Raw genomic sequence first — 23,590 nt, 5'->3', positions numbered from 1 at the left:
AAATCAGGGTACTAGTATTTAAACTTCCTTGAAGATGAAACTATCAAACTTATCTCATTTTTTAATGCAACATATAATAAAATATTTAAAAATATACAAAATTTTTGATAATAGGAAATATTTATTAAATATTATGTCAAGTTGGATGACGTGAATAACAGGAAATAGTAAAATTCTAAGAAAGTCTGTTAGCATTTAGCCACTCAATGTGATCACATATCACATTTAAACCCTTATATTCTTCTAAATTTCATTTGTTTAAAATTAGTAAAAGGCTAACTAAAATTAGAGATTACTTGTAGCAATCCCCCATCCCCCTTCCTCCATGTACCAGATTTCTGGTAGTTAATGCTTGGCCAACATGAGAGAGTTCAATATACAAAATTTTGTATCAAAAATGTAAGTAAATGAAATGTATTGAGTATACCTAAACTTAAACTCGGAGTTCCTAGTGGTGGGCTGCTTCTCCTGCCTGCGGTGTTTGGAACGCCACTGTTCATGCGCACAGCTGCCTGCTGCTAGCGCTATGCTGTGCACTTTCTCGTATTTGAATGTGCTACTGTTTTCTCTCTCAGTATTACAACACACACCTTCATACTGCCCCCACTGTAACTGCACTTCTCCCCCTAGCTGCATGCGATTAATCACATTAATTTGCAGGCCTCCACGATGGTAAGGCAGTGAATTCCTGTCCACCAACGACATTTTCAAAAATTCTGCAGTTACACCAAATTTTGCTGTTGTCACATTTTAAGTGCTTATATCTAAAGTAAGGTAACAGTGTCTCATTACTGTTCCAATTTGTATTCCTGTGATCATCCTTGAGGTTTAATCCTTTGCATGACCTAAGTCATGTTCTCCTTGTCTATAAATGGTGGATCTATATCCTCTGTTGACTTTTTCACTTCCTTTGAAGAGCTCTCCTTGTATTCTGTACACAAAAGCTTTACAAGTTAATACTGCAAGCCTATTCTTTCAATTTGTAGATTACTGTGGTAGGCTGAGCAATTGATGCCTAACCATCCACAACATAAACATATCATCATCCTAATGCAGCAGTCAGTGAATACAGCAGGGGGACTTTACAGACATGACTTAAGGATCTTAATCTGGATTACTGAGGTAATCCGAAGTATAATCACAAAGTCCTTAAAGCAAGGCAGGTCAGAGGTAAGCCACGGGAAGCAGAAGCACTTCCGAGACCAGCATGGCCGAGAGAAGGAAAGCTGGTAGCCTCTACAAGAGGTAAAGAAATGTTTTCCCTAGAGATTTACAGAAGAAAATCAATCTGCACCTTAATTTTACCCCAGTGAGACCATTTCAAACTTCTGTCCTCTAGGATTGCAAGACAGTGAACTCCTGCTGAGTGACCACATTTTTAGTAATTCATCATGGCAGTGCTGTTTCTGGGTCCCTACCAACACTCGTGCTGAAATGTAATCTTCGTCATGAAGTATAAAGAAAATTAACTCACCACAGTACGGGTGTTTGGAAGAGGGGCCTTCAGGAGGTAACTAAGGTTAAATGAGGCCATAGCAGTGGGGACTGAATCCAGCAAGAGTGTTACAGCTAGGGAGCTCAGTTCCTCACCCAATGTGCACAACCCCCACCCCACTCCCGCTGCCTGAGGACTCTGCAGCCCCCGCGAGCAAGAGGGATATCACCAGAGGCAGCCGTATCTTGCACTTCCCATGTTCCACACTCATAAGCTAACCAAGTAGTTTTTCCTTGTAAATTACCAAGCCTGCGGTATTCACTCACAGCAACACATGACAACAAGTGACATTAAACTCATGTTTGCCTTTTCCCATCTTCTTACTAATTCTTGCTTTCTGTGTCTAAAGATGTCCATCCTGCTCTGGTGTTGCTGGAAGAATTTCCTGCATTTGCTTTTAATTCGTAAATTTTGCTTTCCATGTGTAGGCTACTTTTAGAGTAAAAGACTCTAGTTACTGTTTTTTGTTTTTTATTTTTAATGTGAGAGCCAATTGTCTCCATAACATTTAGTGATATTACATACACTGTGTACCTAACAGAATAATTTGTCTTAATTACTAATCTTCTTAAGACGTATGTGTCATCAGAATCATAATTCCATTCCAGCATCTCCTACAGGCTTTTGTTACCGTGTCTCCTTGGCTTTTCTGCTTATAGTTGTCCAGATAAGAATTGTTACTTCACCAAGCCAAACTCCAATGCCACGCCACCATGGAGACACTGGAGAAGCAAGGAGCAGACTTCTGCTCCCATGGTAATGTAGCAACAGGCTACCCAACAAGACACTGGGCCAACAATGACTTGTCTCAGCCTGGCAGCCTGGAACACACACTCACCTCCTCTAAGAGCCAGTAACTGCTCAGGTGTCCTAGTCTCATGTCCCTGCCCACTATTCTTAAAATAGTCTGTTTAGCTTTGAAGTGCTTCATCAACAGATGGCAGGGCAAGTGACCTTGCCCATCACTCTTCAACTTTCAAAGCTACACGGAGCATTTCAAGAGGATGAGATCCAAGCCCACGACAAACCCAAAGTACAGTTCCTGTTACGTAATGAACTGGGGAACAAGAATGGACTGTATACAGGTACGGCCTGTTTATATTTGGCAGGACTGGATCATCTGCCCAATTATTAAAGAAATGGAGTCCTGACTTTTATGGCCATGGGCTAAGCAGAGGGAGATGATAGGTCTCTGTCTTAGTTGGGGATTGTATTGCTGTGAAGAGACACCATGACCACAGCAACTCTTATAAAGGAAACGTTTAATTGAGGGGACATCTTACATTCTAGAGGTTCAGGCCATTATCATCATGGTGGGGAGCATGGCAGCGTGCAGGCAGACATGGTGCTGGAGGAGCAGCTGAGAGTCCTACATCTTGCAGGCAACAGGAAGTCAACTGAGACACTGGGCAATGTCCTGAGTATAGGAAACCTCAAGGCCTACTGCCAGAGTGACACACTTCCTCCAACAAGGCCATACCCACAGTCCAACAAAGCCACATCTCCTAATAATGCCACTCCCTGTGAGATTATGGGTGTCAATTACATTCAAACTACCAATGTCACACAATTAAAAACCAACTTAATGATCTGTACCTTGTTCATGGTGACTACAGTTCAGTAGCTATGATTAATGATACTGATATTTAAAAACAACAACAGCCGAGCGGTGGTGGCGTACTTGGGAGGCAGAGGCAGGCAGATCTCTGTGAGTTCGAGGCCAGCTTGGTCTCCAAAGTGAGTTCCATCCAGGAAAGGCGCAAAGTTACAAAGAGAAACCCTGTCTCGAAAAACCAAAAAAAAAAAAAAAACTAGCAGTGTAGAGAATGACCATTTAGGGCAGAAAAACTGCCTTGTGATAAGTGTTTTTTGTTGTTGTTGTTGTTACGTGAAAGTGTGTGCATGCCTGTGTTTTTTGGTCAACCAGCACAGCTAGAATCATCTGGGAAGAGGGAACCTCAATTGAATAGATACCTTCATAGGACTGGCCTATAGTCAAGTCTGTAGGACATATCCTTGATCAAACATTGACATGGGAGGGCCTAGGCCACTGTGTGTGGTGCCACCCCTTAGACATGGGGTCCAGAACATAAGAAGGAAGGCTGAGCAACGCCATGAGGAGGAAGCCAGTAGGCATCATTCCTCCATGGCCTCTGCCTCAGTTCCTGCCTTGGGTTCCTTTCTTGATTCTCCTCAATAATGTGCGACCTGAGAGTTTTAAGTTGAAATAAACTCTTTCCTCCCCAAGTAGCTTTTGGTCATGGTGTCTTGCAACAGTAATAAAAAGCAAACTAAGACATGCTTCAGACGTAAAGTCACCTCTGGTTATGTAATTTAGATCTTAAAGGACATAGGCAGAGGAAACAAAACATGCATTTGTTTCCACAAAACTGCACAAAATGGAAAAAACGATAAAGGGCACTGGCCGGGAGCAAGGGGAGAGCTTGGTGAAGGAGACCTGAGACTGGACTGTCCCAGAAGGTAGCACAAAAGATGCAGTAAGAACAGCTCAGAGAGAGAAAGTGAATGAATGGGGCTTCACAGTAGCCTTGGGAAGAGAGTGTGAATCACTGGAGCTGATTAAGGGGAGGAAAATGAGTGGAGGAGAGGGAACAGAAAAAAAAATATAGTATAATCTCTAGTACTCAGCTGCAGATGAGATGTTTGAAATCACAAAGTAGTTCGGTCAACGGGAGATTGCAGTACTATCAGATAGGGACAGTAATGACGACGGGCTTCAACAGAACTGGGGGATGAAAGAACAAATCTAAGAGGGGAACGGAGGCTACAGGACTTCCACCAAGGATGTACTCCGAACCTCACGGAAGTGTTAGGGACCACAAACTGCTGCCAATGCTACAGACCTAGAATTGGCTACACTGGCTGAGGTGAGAAGTGGAGTTATCACTACAGAAACCTCCGGGGAAGAGAGAAAGTGGCCACGGACAGGTATCTGGGAAACACTCTGAGGGTGCAGTGAAGGAGGAAGAGGCCTTCTGCATTTCACGGCACAAGGTCACTATATTATCTAATTCCCTCTTGTCTTTTATTTAGTGCTTACTAAAAAATTGGGTACATGATAGGTGCACAGTAATTAAGTTAAATAGATAAATGTAAAGTGAATATTCAATAACATCAGTATTTGGCAATATTCTTAATATTTCTACAAAGAATTCAATCACTTTCAACATTTCTCTCTAATCAAAGCAGAACGGAAAATCCTTTCAACTTTCTTCTCCCGACTACAGTTGTGCTTTCTATTCCCAGAGCCTGCACGCACGCCACAACCACCGTGCATGGCCTTCCTGTCATCAGGTGACTCTTCTGCACCCAATACAATCCTTTCCAAATATAGAAGGCTATGGTTTCAGTAAAACGCTTAAGCTTCTTTAAACTTAACAGTTGCTCTCTTTCATCTTAGAAAACATCTGGTACCCATCACCAAGCACATCAACCAAACACACCATCATCACAGAGAAACAACCCCAGAGAAACTGGATTGAGGTGGCTTGAAACGTATACTAAGGAACACAATTACACCTCAAGATCCGGATGAAACCACTTTCCCAACACCACCTGCTCTGCCATAACTTTTCTCAGATACTGACCTAAAACCAATGGATTTCCCACAGTAACTTTTACAAGAAATCTAAGAGGGAATTAGGACCATATTCTATCATGTACTATGCTCTTCATTTGACAGGTCACCCAAACTCCTCTAGGCTGACTAAAAAATACCAACATCCTTTTCTTAAAAGGGAAACTGACTCTGTGACGAGGGCAAAGCAAAGACTATACGGAGGATTTTTAAATTTCCCTGTGTCATTGCCAAAACTGACAACAGAGACAACCTGAGTTCCTATGGGTATGGTGGACTGTTTGAATATTATCTTGTCAACTTTACCAATACAGGAGGAGGAGGAGGAGGAGGAGGAGAAAAGCCAGTTCTCCCAGCTCATTGGTGAGTCTTAGTCTTAAAATGCTTCAGCAATGGGACAGAAGCAGACACACGATGCCCCATCTGTACACAAGCATCTTGTGTGACTCTGTGGTTGGTTTTTATTTTTTCCCATCCTCCACTGTCAAGAACAGTCATGTCCCTCATCAAAGGTGATCCAGTCAACCTCGCCCACCAATAAGACACGTAACACATTTACAATCAATGCTCAGTCTGAAATGGAAGTCACTAAACTGCTCTGTGGATGCTGAGATAGACATGAAAAAAAATCTATAAACACCTGTATTAAAAAGTACTAAGATTAGCCGGGCAATGGTGGCACATGCCTTTAATCCTAGCACTGGGGAGATGGAGGCAGGTGGATCTCTCTGAGTTCAAGGCCAGCTTGCTCTATAGCTCAAGTTCCAGGAAAGGCTCCAAAGCTACACAGAGAAACCCTGGTTCAAAAAAATATTTAAAAAAAAAAAAAAAAGAAAGAAAAGTACTACAATTCTGGGCTTCTGTGAAAGTTAATACACTGTATTCCCTCTAACCATGTGAAAACTAGGGATGGACAGAATTCTTTTTCATGCCTGCTATATTTATTATTAGTAAATTTATTTACACTAGAACTAAAAGCTGCTAAAAGGTTTGAAAATTACTTGTTGTATCTGGTTTATTTCTGAGGTGTTAACTGAGACCCAGATAAATTAAGAGACTGTCCTAGACCACACTAGTGGGAACCAAAGTGAAAACAAGTTGAGAAAGTTCCTTTCACTGTGAAGTTATTATAACACTACATACAGATTACATACCCCGGGACCTCGAGACTGTAACATCCATCTTTACAGACAGAAGTGAGCTTGGATAAAACTGTCATTTGTAGGACATGCTGATCCCGTATGAAGATGCTCTTCAGTGTCATACCATTACAGTACCAAACACTAAGTCTTAATATGTCTATGAAACTGCAGTCAATACCCTTGCAAGCTGCAGTGCTTATCATCCAAAGCAAAGCCAATGGACTACCTTACACGTAAACTTACCACAGCCAGACAGAAACATTTTCTATAATGAATCTAGAATCACACTGGACTGTGGCATAGGTACATATATAAAAAGGTCTATTATCCTGAGACCACAGTGGAGGGACAAAGAAAGCAGATGGGCTGGGGAAACAGAGGATCAGGGTCTAGGACTGTCCAGGGAAAGGAGACACAGACATTGTATGTGCTTGGGACCTAGAGAGATGGCTTTTTTTCAGGGAACAGTAACTTAGGTACACTGATTTTGACATACATATTTACACCAAATAGCATGCTCAAAACCTAGCCTTCTGAGCTGGGCGGTGGTGGTGCATGCCTTAAATCCCAGCACTCGGGAGGCAGAGGCAGGCGGATCTCTATAAGTTCAAGGCCAACATGGGCTACAAGGTGAGTTCCAGGAAAGGCGCAAAACTACAGAGAAACCCTGTCTCAAAAAAAAAAAAAAAAAACAAAAACAAAAAACAAAAAACAAAACTAGCCTTCTGGTGACTAAATCAGCTTTCCAAGTTCTTCCTGATAGGCAGAAAATGTCCTGCACACACCTTTTAAGCATTCCCAGTTATTAGGATCTACTTCTGTACAGAGTAGCTAAAATTTAGTTGATCTAGTTCACCAAATCAATCTTGCAAAAACCTTTTTAATAAAGTACTTGCATATTTAGGACATCTTTTGTCTTTTGAGTTAATTAACACCAAGCATTATCTCTATTGATGTGACCAATGGGATTTCCTTTCCAAATAAAATCCCTTTTCCTGTAAATGTGGGTGGCTTTCCAGTGCCTTTTCAATGCCATCAAGACCATATCACAGTTTTTTGTATCTGTGCCTCTTACCATTTCTGTGGCAGACAGAAAGCATTAGGAGCCACTTATTCTTTTGAAGTAGTGTCCACTGGACAAGTGAGAGACATCAAGAAGTCTATTTCTATTCTCATTCCTCAGCCAAGATGCTATTCTTAGCCTGGTACCAAGAATACTCTCTCCAGGAATGCCTAGTGAAACAAGATGACTCAGCTAAGGTTCAGATCAAAGGAGCTGAGTAAGGGCATTATCCTGGAGTCAGCTCTGGCCGGAAGGTCTGTCACTCCCACTATTATCTAGGGCTCTTCACCAGCTCTGTGTATGTCTCAAGCTTTGACTAGACATGTCCTTAGAGAAACATCTTAATAAGGACCTTGAAGTATCCTGGACTCTCATCACTTCTGTTCACAGACTCTAGAGAACAGAAGCCTAGACCTGATAGCCCAGAATGCTGATTCTGGTTTTCTGATGCTTAAATTTCTGAAGGCATCTGTGGCAAAGGATTTATTTACTCTACAAGCATGGGCCTCCATGAGAACACAGATAATTGTGAACAGAATAAACAATAAAGTTCCAGCTTCCCAAATCCAAGTTTAAAGTCAACGCCAATGGTGCTCCATGTCTTGATGTACCCTGGAAACCTGAGTAGCAAATTATCCTATGACTCAATTACAATGTAAAGGTAACCATGCTATCCTTTTTATAATTAAGCAGCTATAACAATTTGAGCATCTCATTTAATACTTCAGTGGCTTTATAGAGTCAATTTTATTGTTCTTGTTAATAGTTAACACATGAGAAATTGCCAATTCCAATCAAGCTGAGGAAAGGTACCAAAGAGATTTAAGCACAAGTCTACATTACTCTAATGCTTGGAGATTGCATTCCTACATATCACCTTGGCTGGATTTAATGAGTGAACCTCAATTTCCTAACAACAAATAATTAAACTACTCCTGTTTTGATGGTTTGGCATTTCCCATGTAATATTTCTTCTAATGTCACGTCATAAACTATTCTTCAAAGAGCTATGCCTTTCATGTATGTTATTATACTTATGACTTTAAGAATCCTGTGAAGGAGATACAATCACTGCTGCCTCCTTTGCAGACACGCATGCTCAAGCTCAGAGAGACAATGAATTTGCCTGGAGTTACAGAGCCGGGAAGTAGCGCAACTGGACTCAAACCCTTGCCCTAATGCACGCGTCCCAGGTCCTTACACAGCCATGTCTCATAACCACGAGTTCAGCAGATTACTCACATAGTCAATGGGCTTGAGAGCTCTGACTCTAGCCGACGGGCAGCCACAGGAAGTAAGGTCAACGTAGAGGCCTTCTTCCAATACACACTGATGATAGAAAACATCTTCTTGGTAGTACAGGAGCCAACTATAAAGCAAGCGGTAAGACACTCAAATCACATTCCGTCTGTCCTCAAGGTTGTCCTATCAGCAGCTAGAGAAACTAAGGCACAGAGGTCATGATGGTGTGGGGCAGTACTGGCCGATAAACAGTGACTATTCTTGCTTACTTTCTGCTTACTATACCCCAGGCATCAGTCACGGTGTCCTCAATAACTGCTTACGTTGAAGATATAAGTTCATTTCTACAACCAACACACTATACTAAAGTTTATAAAAGGTAAAGTGATTTTCCAAAGATATACCAATTAAATGGTAGAACTGAAACCTAAAATAAAAAGACATCTGTAAATTTAGTTCCTTCAAGTAAAAAACCCTGGGATCAAATTATGGTGATTATTAATCAAAGGAACTAAATTTTTGGGGATAAGTTTTAAAGTCTGTCACTTTTATATCAGACAACTAAGAGAAAACAAGTTTTAAGTGAATCCTTCATGTTGAGTTACATTCAATAAACCATGCACCAAGAACCTGGTTAAGGATGCTCTTCCTAAAGGAGGAGCCCAAGGGAAAAATTATTGGCTATGAGTAATTTAGCTTGGGTGTATGTTTTAGCCCATAATTTAATAATGTTAGTACTGTCTGTACTTTACCTAGACCAAGGTAGTTCTGTATTACCATTGGAATGCAGGGTGGCACTGTAATTCACTGTCATTTTCTTCTGTGTGATGAATATTTCATTGCCGACATTTATCAAGGGTTTTAAATGTATTAGGAAAGAAGCTAAGTCCTTCATTTGCAGTATCTTATATAGTGCTTAAGAATCCACTAAAGTATGGCTCAGTGGTAGAGCACCTGCCTAGCACAACTGAGACCCTAAATTCAATGCATAGCACCAGAAGGGAAAAAGAATCCTTTGAGGAGAGTACTATCATCCTTCCTCCTGTGAATCCGGGATGACCCACTGCCTAGAGTGACATGGCTGGGAAGAGTCAGGCTGGGCTCTGATCCAGGTCTCTCACAAAAACTAGGTGCTCAGACAATCTCCATGGTTCTAAAATTCTTTTCATTTCACTAGAGTTTAATACTTATACTTCCGGCACATCATGACATATGCGGCTAATTTGTCCTAGATTTCAGCATCGGGAGAGAAAACAAAGATTTTCCTGTAGGAAGACTTCAGCATTTCTTTTTACTTGATAAATGAAAAATCATCTTGCAGAACATTTTCTTTTTCACCTTACCAGAGAAGAAACTCAAAACCCAATAATGGTACGAAAACTATTTCAGGGCCTTGCTGCATATTCCTCTCTTATAATAGAGTGACAGATAATCTTTCTGAACTCACAAGATTTTACATTTTAGTGCTGTAAAATCCTCAAACCCTTTGGGAGCAAATATAAAAACAGTAACAAATGTAGAAAAGATCAAATTAGCAGAGTGATAAGGACACATGGAAGGAAAACACTGCTTGAATGTATTTGGATGAGTATTAAAACTCTGCAGCTTCATGGAGGACAAGTAGGTAATGAAAGGACATGAGTAGTGTCCCGGCAACTGAGAAGTGCAGAGCAATTGGGAAGGCGGTGGCTTTGGGACTGTGGAGAGCAAACATGCCATCCATTCAACGCCAGCAATTACTTCCAGTGGTGAAGGCTTATTCAACGTCATTTAAGGGGACAGTGGGAAGCAGGTGATACTGAAATAATATATACTAGACCTGCCAGGATGTAAGCTTTTACCATATCTAAGGAATGAATAAATATCAACGGCCAGCTCCATTTACTGGAGATCCACAACCCTTGCAAGGGTTGGGAAACCACAGACTGTGTACCAAAACAGCCCCAGCATTTATTTTTCAATTCAGCCCACATGCTGAAACGATTTTTTAAATTTTAAATGCTTTTTAAAATTAAAAGAATGCTACTTCGTGATACATACACAATGCCAATCTCCATGTGCATCAATAAAGTTTCATCACAATTCAGCTGTTCCTAGTCAATTGAGTTAAACCAGTGGCTACTCGCTTCTGTGACACCATGACAGGGTAGTAAGGCACCAGGGGCAGAGTTTGCCAAGTCCACAGAGGTGAGGGGACTTACCAACTGGCCTTGGCGCAGAAGGCAATGGAAAAGACAAACGGCTGAGTAACATCGGTGGAGGGGAAAGGACAAGGAACAGGTAGGGAATATGAGAGCAGCTAATGGGATAAGCCTGGGAGAGGAGGAGGTAAATCTGATCTGCCTCAACGGCAACAGGAATAAAGGTTGATGAGGGAAAATGCTAATCTGGAATGGGGGGCACTGATCTACACCGGCTCAAAGAAGAAGACGGGCAAACTGACAGGCGTGAGGGGTTCTGAAGTGCTATCAGGTGGACACTGGAAATGCGGGGAAGGCAACCAAACTACAGACTTAAACACGGCTAAACTAGTAAACATTACGTCATGTATATTTCATTATACGACAATAGACTATGCTTCAGCCCAAGGAATCACATACAGTTTCATATCCAAAAAAGATTGACCATGCTGTTGGAATCGGAAGAATAAAGAATTTAAAGTTCATTGAAAATATGACTAAGTGACAAAAATGATCTGAGGTGTGACATGGTGGTACTTCCAGAACCCTGACTCCAAATCCAGCTTCCTTATTGGTCAAACAGATATAAAAATATTTTAAACAAACAGGAATAATACATCTTGCCTGGAGATAAGTAGTGACTATTTTGTAGTATTTCATTTTGTCGTACAGTAAACACACAACATAAACATTAAAATAATCTTAGAAAATCATCTAAGAAAATATTGATAAATAAAATCATTAAAAGGCCCCCAAAGTTGGATAATCAACATTTTTATTTTATATTCTGCATAACTAAATTTACAAATTCAGCAAGATTAACATAGACTAGTTAGCAACTGTAGGCAAAAGAGGAAAAAAAAAGGCTGCCCTCTGTAAGCTTCAAAGAAATTTGGTTTTAGGGGTCAAGAAGCACACTCACCAGCCACGGAGAACCTTGAAGGAGGACGGCGAGAAGGAGGTCAGGTCAGCACATTCTTTTATAAAGTCTATGCACTCGCCCTGGAAGCCTGCTTTACTGAACGCTTTGAGCTGTGAGAACAAAGTAGTAATTGACCGTGAAATGGCTGTTTAACATCACAAGCAAATAAACTTTAATGCACTCATAAAAGCTCAACAGGATATTAGATTCATGTTTCATTTATTATCACTGAAGTTATGTGAAGAATGGTGACATTCTCCTGAAAGTGCCTTTATTTCTCCTTACATGTTTATGAGGATGAAATTTCAATATTTATCATTTTCATCATACTTTGTATCAAACTGTATCAGATTAGCCCCTGATTTACGGTGAAGAAGGAGAGGCATCTATGTCATACATTTCCAGGTTACAGCTTCAGTTTTCTGGTAAGAATATCTTAAATGTACAGTTTACAGATGAATATCATACTACATTTCTACTTGACTTTTTGTCAAAGTAAGACAGACAATGAAATCCCAACTAAAATTCCCTTTTGATCTTGAAAACAGTAAGCTGCAGCTCTAGAGGCTTTGAATCAAAAGTGAGCAAGAATAAATTAATGAGCTCTATAATTAAATACTTCCTAATCCTCTGGAGACTCTAACTGGCCCGTCCCAAGGGGCACGCTGCACTGACATGCTCTCATGGCAGCAAGGACTGCATCTTGATCAATGACCTGCACTCGGTTCTCCTGCCCAGGCGGCCATCAGAAACAAGGCTCCTTGAGCCGTCTTCGTCTTCCCAAGGGTCCTCTAACCAGATCTGTTTCCTGGCACTCCCATTCTGCCCTGACTTTGTTTGGTCTGATATTGAAGATCAGCCAAAGCCAGGAAGTGAGAGTACCACTGCTCCCCTGACCAATGCGACTTCCTGTTGAGATACCACACTGTACTTGGAGCATCAGGCACCAAGGCACTCCCAGTCTTAAGAAGAAGATCCACCACATTTCAGTCAGACTCCTCCTCCGGTAGACAAGACAAGAAAAGAGGAAGTCCCAAACAAGACATATGTCTCACAATGTAAAGATTCATAAAACATGAGGCAAAAACTTCTGAAAGTGTAGAAAACTTTTTCCGCAGCTTGCAAACACTATCAAAATTCACAGAACAAGCTGGAAAAACTACATGAAAATGGACCTCACGGCTATCTTATTCACTACATGTGTTTCTGGTGTATAGAGTTTATTTTTCATATATTGATGGGTTTAATGTTCATTTTCATTCAGGCTAGAGATGTTACTATCAACATAGAACTTGCTCAGCATGCATGAGTCCAATCTTAACCTTACCCCCAAATAACAACAACAACAAAAACCACACTTCAACATTTCACCATGAAGTGAGGAAATGTCAAATTCTAGACACCAATAATGCAGGGGCAGGACAGTTCAGACAATGCAGTTCGGAGACCCATCAGTCATTAGTCTATCTTCATACACAGAGGAATTTAAATTTACACGGAGTATTTGATAAATTATTTTGGGGCAAACATTTAAAAACTGGGTTCAATGTATATTTGAGTTTATTTTTTTCTTTTACCTCTACAATGAGAAAGTATATGGTTAAGTAAACCAAAACCACCACCTCATTTTGGCCACCCCAACAGTGCACCAGAATAGAACAACTTTCACAGTAACGCTCTGAGAATGAGTTTGGACCATCCATAAAAGCATCCTCGAGATATTAGAAGCCAACTCTGTTCTCAGGAGCTGTAAATAATTAAGTTATAGTTTCCATTCCTAATGAAATTAAGTGATGTCATTTTTGAAAAATTAAGGTTGTAGAAAACAGCTATACAAGTCACTATAGTGTTTTCCTTTAGACTTTAATGGACAATAGATATATAAACAGCCCGACAGGTTGCTTAGAAACTAAGCAAATAGAAGAACAAGATACGAGTTATCTTCAAACTACAGGCATCACCATGGACCACGTGGGAATGTGTCCATTCCTACCAGTCTGCTCCATGGGAGTTTACAGAAGCAAGAAAATGGAGAGAGAAAAGCAGGAAGGGAGAGAAGAGAGAAAAGAAAATTCTGCCACTCGACAAAATATCTCTTCACACACACACACCATATTTCTTCCTAAGAACCATCCCCCCGCCTTGAGGCAGAAATTATCAACACTTTATGACTAAGATTTCACAGAAATATATTTTACTGTGCAATTTTCATTTACAATACACATGAAGAAAATGTGACAGGGTCTAACTTGACAAACTAAAAATCCAGTAACTTCATTCCTGACCAAACAGATGGCCTGCTCTATTTATCCCACAGGACCAGCAGGGACTTTCAAGGTAATTTTATTTATCTTAACACTAAGATAATTTCTAAGGAGTTCTCTCTCTAATACTTCCCCAACCATATTGATCATCTTCATAGACACACGAAGACTGTTGAACAAAAACCTCTGTTTCCATCTTCAATTATACTCTACCTAAATCAGTTTCTCACATCAATTAAATACACTATAAAAATCGTATCTTCCTGATCATCCAGGCAAGGTTTCTTTGTTTAAATAGTTCTTCCTGGATGTCTCTGGTCTTGAGTGTATGAAAATCCCCCTGTATCAATGATTCTCAGCCTTCCTCCTGCTGCAGCCCTTCAAAACAATTCATGTTGTGGTGATGCCCAACCATAAAATTATTTCATTGCTACTTCATAACTAGAATTTTGTTACTGTTATGTATCTTAATGTAAATACCTGATAGGCAACCCCCAAAGGGGTCGCAACTCACAGGTTGAGAACCGCTGCCCGAAATACCGGCAAGCAAAGTCATTATAAACTCCTCTGTCACTTCAAAGCTCACTGAAGCTAATTTATGTGACAGAAGAAATTATCTGGTTTCTTTTTCTCTGCTACAATTATGTACAATTATGTAGAATAACAGTTCAATATTTCAGAAATTCTAAACAATAGTATTTGTAAATAGATTTTAGAAAGGTCCTAAGAATCCAAGGTAGTTGATTATGTCAAAAGGCAGAATGGATGAGAATACTGACTCAATATAACTCCCCTGACAAGAAATAAACTTTTGTAATATTTAATCTAGTAATGTTTATGACATTCAATACCTGCTGACTCGGAAAGATAGTGACAATAATCCATATTCTGTTTAGTGTTTGTTTTGTTTGGGGGAAAAAATTTAAAAAAATTAAATGCCATCTCCAATGATGGAGAGAGCTCTACTATGCTATGTAAACCTTGAGTTGGTAATCAGACTTAGTGACTAGTCTGCATCTCAAGAGCAAAGCACCCTCCACCATAAATGCTGGTTTCTTTTAATGTAACAGTTAAATGTATATTTCATACTCACAAAACCTCCAGCAATCCTATGTCTATAACTCTAATGATGTACATTGCTCTATACATTTTCTAGATTTTTCCCCTCTCAAAAGGCTTATAGTTTTCCTTGAGATAATTAACATAAGAGGAATAATCCTCTCTCTGACTTGAGCCCTGAAATGTAACTGCTTCTTTACTCAGACAGGAAAAATATCCTATGTGAACACACAGCCTATGGTGGTATTTTATTTGTATTGAAATGGGATTTTAACTGTATGTTAATAAATAAAGTTGCCTGGGGGTCAGAGCTATTAGAGCCTGGTGGTGGTGGTGCACACCTTTAATCCCAGCACTTGGTAGACAGAGCTAGGTAGATCTGTATATTCAAGGATACAGCCAGCATTGGAGATACACGCCTTTAATCTCAATACCAACCATAGAAGACCTGGAGGGCTGTACATACAGGCAGTGATGAGGCAGTCATGTGTTTGGGTTTACAACCAATGAGAAGGCAGAGCAGAAAGACTATATAAAGACAAACAAACAGGAAGTAGGTCTCTTTCAGAGAGGTAGGACCACCGCAGGAGAAAGGGTAAGGTTTTAGCTCTGAGCTCTGACCTCTTGGCTTTCTTCTTTACATTGGTTCTGTGTTTCTTATTTAATAAGACGGTTGGTTACATCTACACACAGCCAAGGTTGTTTGTTTTTGTTTAGGTAAATATAAACAAGAAAATGGCCCAACACAGAGGCTCTGATGCTGTATAAACAAAGAGGCTTTGTACACACATTACCAAACATCAGCTATCATACACCTGTCAGAAAAGTTGATCTCACAATAGCTGAGCCACAGCTAGAAAAAAAGCAGCACAGTGGATTTCACTGAGCATCTTCCACGCTTCCCTCTTCTGGTTGACCTGGAAACCCTATAAAGATAATCCAGCAACCTGCCCCCAAACAACTTCATTTTAAAAAACAAAGAGCAAGTAGTTGGGAAGGGAAAAAAGAGCTAGAAAGAGTGGGATGTTTAATATGCACTAGAAACACAGAAAAGAAAAAAAAAAGAATTTGAAATTGTCCCTGTTAATGTCTTTATCTACACATGCTGTTTTGATTCATGTAAAAACATGTGCTTTAAAAATCCACAGCTGGACATTCCCAAAAATCCAAAATAAAGTTTCTGGAAGGAAGTGTCTCTAAATACAACTACTCAATTGTGTTCCTGGAGGAACTGTTCTCAAAAGGTCTCAGCTAACTAGAAAATAATAAAAACTTCAAAGCACTTCCAGTGAGCAGAACACGATTAAACTAAGCTGAACTGAAAATGTGCAGGCCCTGACAGGAACATGGAAACTGTACACACTGAGAAGACTCACACCACGTTACGGTAGGGAATGTCACTGGCCATCAATCACTACATGTAGCTTTGGACAGGGATCTTCCTAACTAGGTTATGTTAAAAGAAACAGAGAAAGCAGTGTTTGTCTCTCACTGTGTTTCTGTCCCTATCCAGGTCTTCTTTCATGTAAGACCTTGGAACCAGAAACTACAGGATGTCCACTTTTCTTCCTCTAGCTGTATGATAATAACACTGACTGGAATTCAGAAAATTCAAGTTTTATTTTCATACATGAGATTAATCCACAGAATTATTACAAGTACTAACCAAACACAATTACTAGACCTTAGCAGACAATAAACCAACACTAGCCTTAAGCGTCTGATCCAAAACCTTTTGAATCATCAGTACACACACACACACACACATACACACACAGAAACAGACAGACAGACAGACACAGACAGAGACATGGGGGCAGACAAACAGAGACAGACAGAGGAAGAGAGAGAGGTTTAAGGTTATTAGAACTTAAAAAAAAAATCATACAAGTATCAGAAATCCATGTACAGGGCAATGAGAAGGCTCCATGGGTAAGGGCACTTGTCACCAAGCCCGAGTGGGAACAGCAGAAATCTACATGGTAGAAGGAGTGAACCTTCCCCCACAAGTTGTCCTCAGACCGCCATACACATGCACCACGGCAGGAGAGCACAGCCCTCCCCAGAAAATAAATAAACTAATGTAGTTACAATGTTTTCTAAGCCTCTGTACTAATGAGCACAGCAAGAGAGGGGCCGCTGCAAGCTCTCTGCTCCTCCAGCAACACCGTGATGTGAGGTTCTGAGAGAGGCGGTGACAGGGACGGACAGACGGGCAATAGGAAAGACAGACAGGCACAGGTTCCAAGGGGCCACTGTGGTCAGAGCACCAGCTCTGTCAGAGGAAATGAAGGCTGCTGTGATAAATCCCAGCCAAACCAACTAACAAAAAGCAGACTCCTGAGCTCAGAGCATGGAGTACAACGGGAACCTGCTTTGTCACATACTAAAAGTTAGCTAGGGAAAGACAAAGATTTGAGAAAGATTTGGTAAATACTCCAACAATGATAAATGAAGAATATTTTGAAACATACCAAATGTGGAGGCTCATTTATCCCAAGTGGTTCCTGAAAGACATATGAAAATAGTTTCAAAATTGCATCATATCATCTTAGCTAGCTTCAGAAGGTTTTGAAAATATCCCTAGAAAAAGGTTTTCATGGTCTCACCAATTTACTGAATTCCTTCATCTACCTATGACCCCTTCTGTCCCAAATAACCTATGGAATTTTCTTGGAATGATTTTAGTATTCACGACTAGTTTTGAGTACTTCTGTAGCTAGGAGAAAAAGAGCACCCAGATCATTTTAGAAAGGGCCTCAATTTCTGACACTAAGGCACAGACATCCAGGCCACTCTGTGACACTTCTCATTGACCATGGTTACAGGGTTTGACACTTTGTGATTCTGCACACAGCTCCCTCTCAATGGACTATTCTTTCTGCCTGAAAAACCCCCATAAGGTATCATGGGTGTCCCTTCCTTCAGCAAGGTCTTAACCCCCCAGAGACAGAGTGTCATTCCCCCTCCTCTTCCAGAATGAACTATACACTTAATTTTCTTATTAGCCGCACTATAATTAGCTGCCTGTAAATCTCCCTTTAGGAGATGATGAGCCATCAGGGAAGTCATACTCATCTTTTATCTCTGGTGAGTCAGCATAGTGTCTAACAAGTCAGAGGAACTAAGCAATGCTGCTGAATGAATGAACTGGTTCTATTATCGGGATGCCTCAAGTATGTGTGCCTATCTACTAGCTCCCTCCACAATCAGTAGAAATGCAATGTGGTGTTTTATTTACTGCATGCAGAAACACCAAAGAGAATCTAAATCTAACCACTGTAAAACAATGTTCTGCACAGTCAACCTTATCCTGTTACATGCTTCTGGCCTCGTCTGCCCACACTTCACTTACCAGCTGGATTGGTCGGATTGACAAGATTGTATTACTGGATCCTCCCCAGTCAAAAAAGCATTTGTATTTTCCTTTCTCTAAAATGTACTGATCTCCACAGAAGAACTTCTGGTGGTAGGCAACCCATCTAATGAGCAGAGAACAGGAGAGCAGTAGAATCAAGAAGCACACAGCTTTAAGCCCCACCGACTTCCCCAGGCTCTTGGGGCAGGGGCTACGTACACTCCACTCTTCACGTGAATGGATCTTGTTTCACTGCCAAAGCCGATTTCTTCTAAGTCAGAAATTTCCTGATTTGTAATGTCAATGAACTTCCCACTTTCTAGGTCGGACTCAAACAGTGTGATAGAAGATTCTATAAAGTTCTAAATAGAGGGGAGAGGGTTATTAAAAAAACACATGCAGCACAATTCCACATGCTGTCAGGATAACAATCCCACAAATAATTCCAGGAAGAACCTTGATGGCATCAAACACAATGCTGTAATCTCTATCCCAATACAGTTGAGAGGAAAACATAAAGCCTGGCTCTGCTCTAATCTGAACATAATACATGTCAAATAAATGGAAATTAGTCCACAGTTCTAGGTAAACTGCTAGGATTAGCTGTATCACATATACCACTAATTACAGGAAATAGTCAAACTCCCGCTTGAGCAAAATCTCACAAGGTAAACGGAAAATCTAATGCACTGTGAGCAACAGGAGGCATGATTTTATGAGCCTTAGATACAACTGAGCTTTCAGAAAACCACATGTTCAAAAATCAAAATGAGGCCCGGAAAATTGTTTTTAAAGTTGATATATTTATGATCTTACGAAAACTTTAAACATAAACACATAATCAGCTACAGACAGAGGCAACTCACAGGACCAACATTAAAGCCAAACACATAAACTCCTAATTTCACTAGTAAATTAAGAAACTTTAAAATGACTAGACGCAATTTTGTGTCACAGCCCTCCAGGAAGAGACTTAAATAATATATAATAAAAAACACATGTTATCAAAATTGGAAAAAAAATTGAACAAATTTTCTCTATCCAATGATAAACACTCTTGATTTTAAAAGATTTTACATATATTACCCCCCCACACACACATACACACACATATAATCTCTTGATCAACATTTCTTTTTTCAATATGCGTATCATCACCAATATTTGTTCCCTAAGTGCTTACCTTTCATTCTTATCAATGATGAACAGCTTAGGGTAGATGAGTAGACAGATTTGGACAAATTCATCGACCAGTCCTCACTAGCCGTGTGACCTCCATCCCGTCTCCCCAGGTGAGGTATGGAGGGACGACTGCATGGCACAGTGTCACTGCGGCTCCACACCTCACCTTGGGAAACAGAATGGAGGCCACATGGCCAGTGAGAAGCACAGAAATGAAAGGGTAGCCCTACACCCATGGACAGAACCGGTTATCAAATTTTTTATTTTAAAGAGGCATGAACACGAAGCTGGCCGGTGCATGTTGGGGACATATAAGGGGAGCTGGGAGGAGGATGTAGTAAATAGTTAAGATCATATTTCATTGTATACATGCATAGAATTCTCTAAAAATTTTAAAAACAAATAAATAGAAAAGCAAAAAACCTGAGCACAGTAGAGCACTGTGGACCTCTCTGGCCAGCCATCCTGGCCAAATCAGTGATGTACAGGTTCAGTGAGAGACCCTGGCTCGAATAATCAAGTGGAAATATTTAGAGGAAGACATGTGATGTCAACCTCTGACCTACACACACAGGAAGCCATGTACACATAAACACAAATGTCTTGTATTACTTCATTGTTTAGAAATACAAAAAATGTTTGTCAATTTCTCTATACCCCACAATACTAAACTTCTTACCTTCTTAATTTGTAAAAATAAGATCTATAATACAACACTTTCAGGCGAATACTTATTTCTTATGGGTGAGTAAAATAAGAATTCAAAACAAACAAAAAAAGCCCACCATCTCTAGTGAGTAGGAAAATGTTCTTTAATCCTCCTGCCCTGGACAATTTGTTCACTTCCTTTCCTCCCCGCCTTTTTTGTTTGTTTTTGGAGATAGGCCTTTTCTGTGTTGCACTGGCTGTCCTGGAATTTTCTCTGTAGACCAGGCTAGCCTGGAACTCAGAGATCAGCCTGCCTCTGCTTCCTTAGTGCTGGGATTAAAGGCGTGCGCTGCCACCGCCTGGCCAGCTTTCAAGGATTTAAAAATTGCTGAAAAAGTGGGGTCAGATGTTCTATCAAACTTCAGGGTAAAGGACAACAGTTTTTGTCTAAAATTTTCATCACAAAATAATTTCTAACCCATAATTGAGTTTTCAATTCCATCTCCAGAGGAGTCCTTGTAACCAAGGAGAACTATTGCCTTCATTCATTTCACATGCTGCATTAAAAAAAGAAGAAAAAAGTAAACTGAAAAGGTTCATGCTGGATCAGCCAATGTCCCAGCTCTTATTAAAAGTTCATTTCTAAAACACATTTCTTAGTTCTTCTAATCTCTGCTTTTACACACACACACACACACACACACACACGCACGCACGCACGCACGCACGCACGCACGCACGCACGCACGCACACACGCACACACTAAGCCATATGAGCAATGAGACTTTAACAACCTGTGATCATCTTCCAGGAACCTCCCCATCACAGGCTCCCAGACACAGTCACGCCTTTCTTCCTCCATGCTCCAAGTTGCACTGGCCAGCTTATAGCAACTATGAGGGTCCAGTGATGGCTGAACAGAGCTCAGGCTGGTGCTTGTCAGGAACCAGTATCAACAGTGACCAGCCAAACCAGATCTAACCCTAGTGGAAAGGCTCAGGGGCAGTGTGCTCCGTCCCAGTGACCTCTCCTCCGCATTTCTCATGCTCAAACTCCCTGCCTCTAAGTCTAGTTCCTCTGGTTCTGTGAGAGCCTGTTATTGACTCCGTGTTGGGATCTTAGGACTGGGAAGCCCAATAAGCTGAGATGTGCCCTGGATCACTGGAGAAAGGCATAGAACACCACTGGCATTTGCATGTGTGTTATTTATCTGCCCTTTCATCCAGAAATACTTGTGTTAGCAGGGATATACTCGACTTCAGCACTGACTTGCACACATATCGTGTGAGTAGTTGGAGAGCGGTCGTAGCCAGAAAAGTCAGCTAAGGAATGGTACGGAGGCCCAGGCCATGTGTGACAGTGAGACCTGGAGCTAAGGAGAGGAGGGACCTCTTATCACCTGAGTCGCCACAGTACGGGCACGGGCTGAAAGCATACAGGATCATGAGGAGAAACTCACACACCCTGAGTTCTCTACATCGCCTCCCATCCCCCAAAGCCTTAGCAGTAGTCTACGGGGAAGGCCCAAGTGGTGGAGCTTCTTTCTTTCTCTTTTCTGCTTTTATTTGTGGCTTTTCTTGCTTTCCATCTTTTGTTTTCCATCTTTTCCCAGTTTCTTCTCTCCCTCTGAACCACCCCCCACCCCACCCCCCAGCTTTGTCTCATTCTGTATTTTTCCTTCAGACCTGTCAAACACATAATCTCAGACCCAGCTGACTGGCAGCCCTTTGAGGTGCTAACCCTGACAGCCAGAGCTGGGGCTCAGAGCCAATCCGTGCGCTGGGTCATGGGCCAGCGCTGGGTCCAACCTCCTGAAGAGGAACATCTAGATGTCACATGTACAAAATAAGGAATTGTATATGGAAAAAATCAGGCTGGGGGTGTAGTTCACGGTAGAGTGACTGCATCCCATGAATGAGGCCTTGGGTTGGCCTCCCCAGCACCCAGAAAACCCCAGACAATGAAACAAAACATCCAAGCGCCTTGTTCTGGAGGCGAGTGGAGTATGTCTGGGGTCCACCTATGAGTTCTAGGTTACCACACCCCTGACCTTCTCGGCACGTTTAAGTCGCTAAATTCGGGCAAGCATTAGTTTTCAGCTCAAAGAGGGTGAACAATGGTGGAGTGATTTTAAAGGCTATATTCTCTTTTATATTTTGAAAGCAATCGACTTATTCGGTACAGTCTCAAGCATAGGACTGCCTGTGAGAGAAAACTGAGAGCCACTTTAAGCCCAGAGACGAACCACAGGGCTCAGCAATATGACGACTTTTAAATTCCATACACCGTCTGAGCTGATCCAGCCAGGGAGCTTTTATGTGTTGACCCTGGGTGGGCACTGTGATCTAGGAGCCAGTGGAGTCCTGGTGGATCCATTAACTTAAAGGCAACAGTGGTCTCCAACTCCACCTGGGTTCAGAGGTCGGAGGACATACTCTGGGTCTGGCAAAGAGCAAAATCAAACAGCAGAAGTAAATCTGAAGGAACACATGTATGCTGAGCACAGTTTATTGAGGAAGAGAAGGCATAAAAACTCCTTGACCCCAAAGCCTGACCTCCACTGCATTCCTTTCAGTGTCCACTTTCTTCAAAAGCAATCAGCTACACGTGACTATCTGAGTGACTCATTTGGAACTGGGAATGCATTTCTCCTTGTCCTCTTCCAATCTCTACATGGCACAGTTCCCGTTATCCCTGAGGAACATATCCGCTGTTTGACCTTAGTAAATCCAGAGTGTTCCACGTACTGCAGCCAGGAGATCTGAGCTGACACCACACACCACACGACACAGCTTTCCTGCCTGTTGGCACGGTGATTTCACATGACTAACTGAGACTGCGAACGCCATGCTTCCCCCTTTCCCAGGATACAGACATCCCAGCCTACGGGGGAAAAGGTATGTCATAGCAGCTCGGGGTCACAATCTCTCCTTCCCATTTATGTGCCTGGCTGAAGAGTACACAGATTTTCAAAATGTAACTCGAATACCATGTTTTTAAAGACTTTTGACAATAATTTTATGTCTAAAAATGTATAGTTCTTTTAGTATAATTCATCTGAATGCATATTAGTAATAGACTTCTAGAACAATATCTGAAAATCATGTAAACACATGCTATACATGTGTGTTGACCTGCCAGGTGACCCTAAAGGAAGCTGCCCATGAAATACCAAGCCGATCAAGCCTCAGATGGAATGAAATTCCGCTTTCTGCTGTGAAGGTGCTCTTTAAGGTCATGTCTTCGGAACGACAGAAATGGGTAACATGGAATGTAGTCAATAGAAGACATACCTGCTCTTCAACCCTCCTAACCCCTAACACGGTAGTGGACTCACAGGAGCTTTCATCAAAATTAGTGCAAGTCTCTAGTAAAGCCACAGACTAATACATGACAACGACTAAGATGATTATGAGGATTATAATGCCACCTTAAA

General features: G+C 41.2%; 1 protein-coding gene across 1 annotated transcript in view; it reads right to left on the bottom strand.

Moving 5' to 3' along the window:
* The window catches only part of Crybg3 (crystallin beta-gamma domain containing 3), a 111,067-nt gene that overhangs the window by 18,341 nt on the left and 69,136 nt on the right, over nt 1-23,590 (bottom strand). Inside the window, 5 exon segments of the mRNA XM_028879448.2 lie at nt 8,541-8,667; nt 11,643-11,752; nt 17,440-17,472; nt 18,321-18,447; nt 18,543-18,685. Of these exon segments, the coding sequence (XP_028735281.2) occupies nt 8,541-8,667; nt 11,643-11,752; nt 17,440-17,472; nt 18,321-18,447; nt 18,543-18,685 (540 nt within the window).

Source organism: Peromyscus leucopus, chromosome 12 (genome assembly GCF_004664715.2).
Source record: "Peromyscus leucopus breed LL Stock chromosome 12, UCI_PerLeu_2.1, whole genome shotgun sequence".
Lineage (NCBI taxonomy): Eukaryota > Metazoa > Chordata > Mammalia > Rodentia > Cricetidae > Peromyscus > Peromyscus leucopus.
The sequence above is the reverse complement of the archived record's forward strand: the minus strand, read 5'-3'. Positions and strand labels throughout refer to the sequence as shown.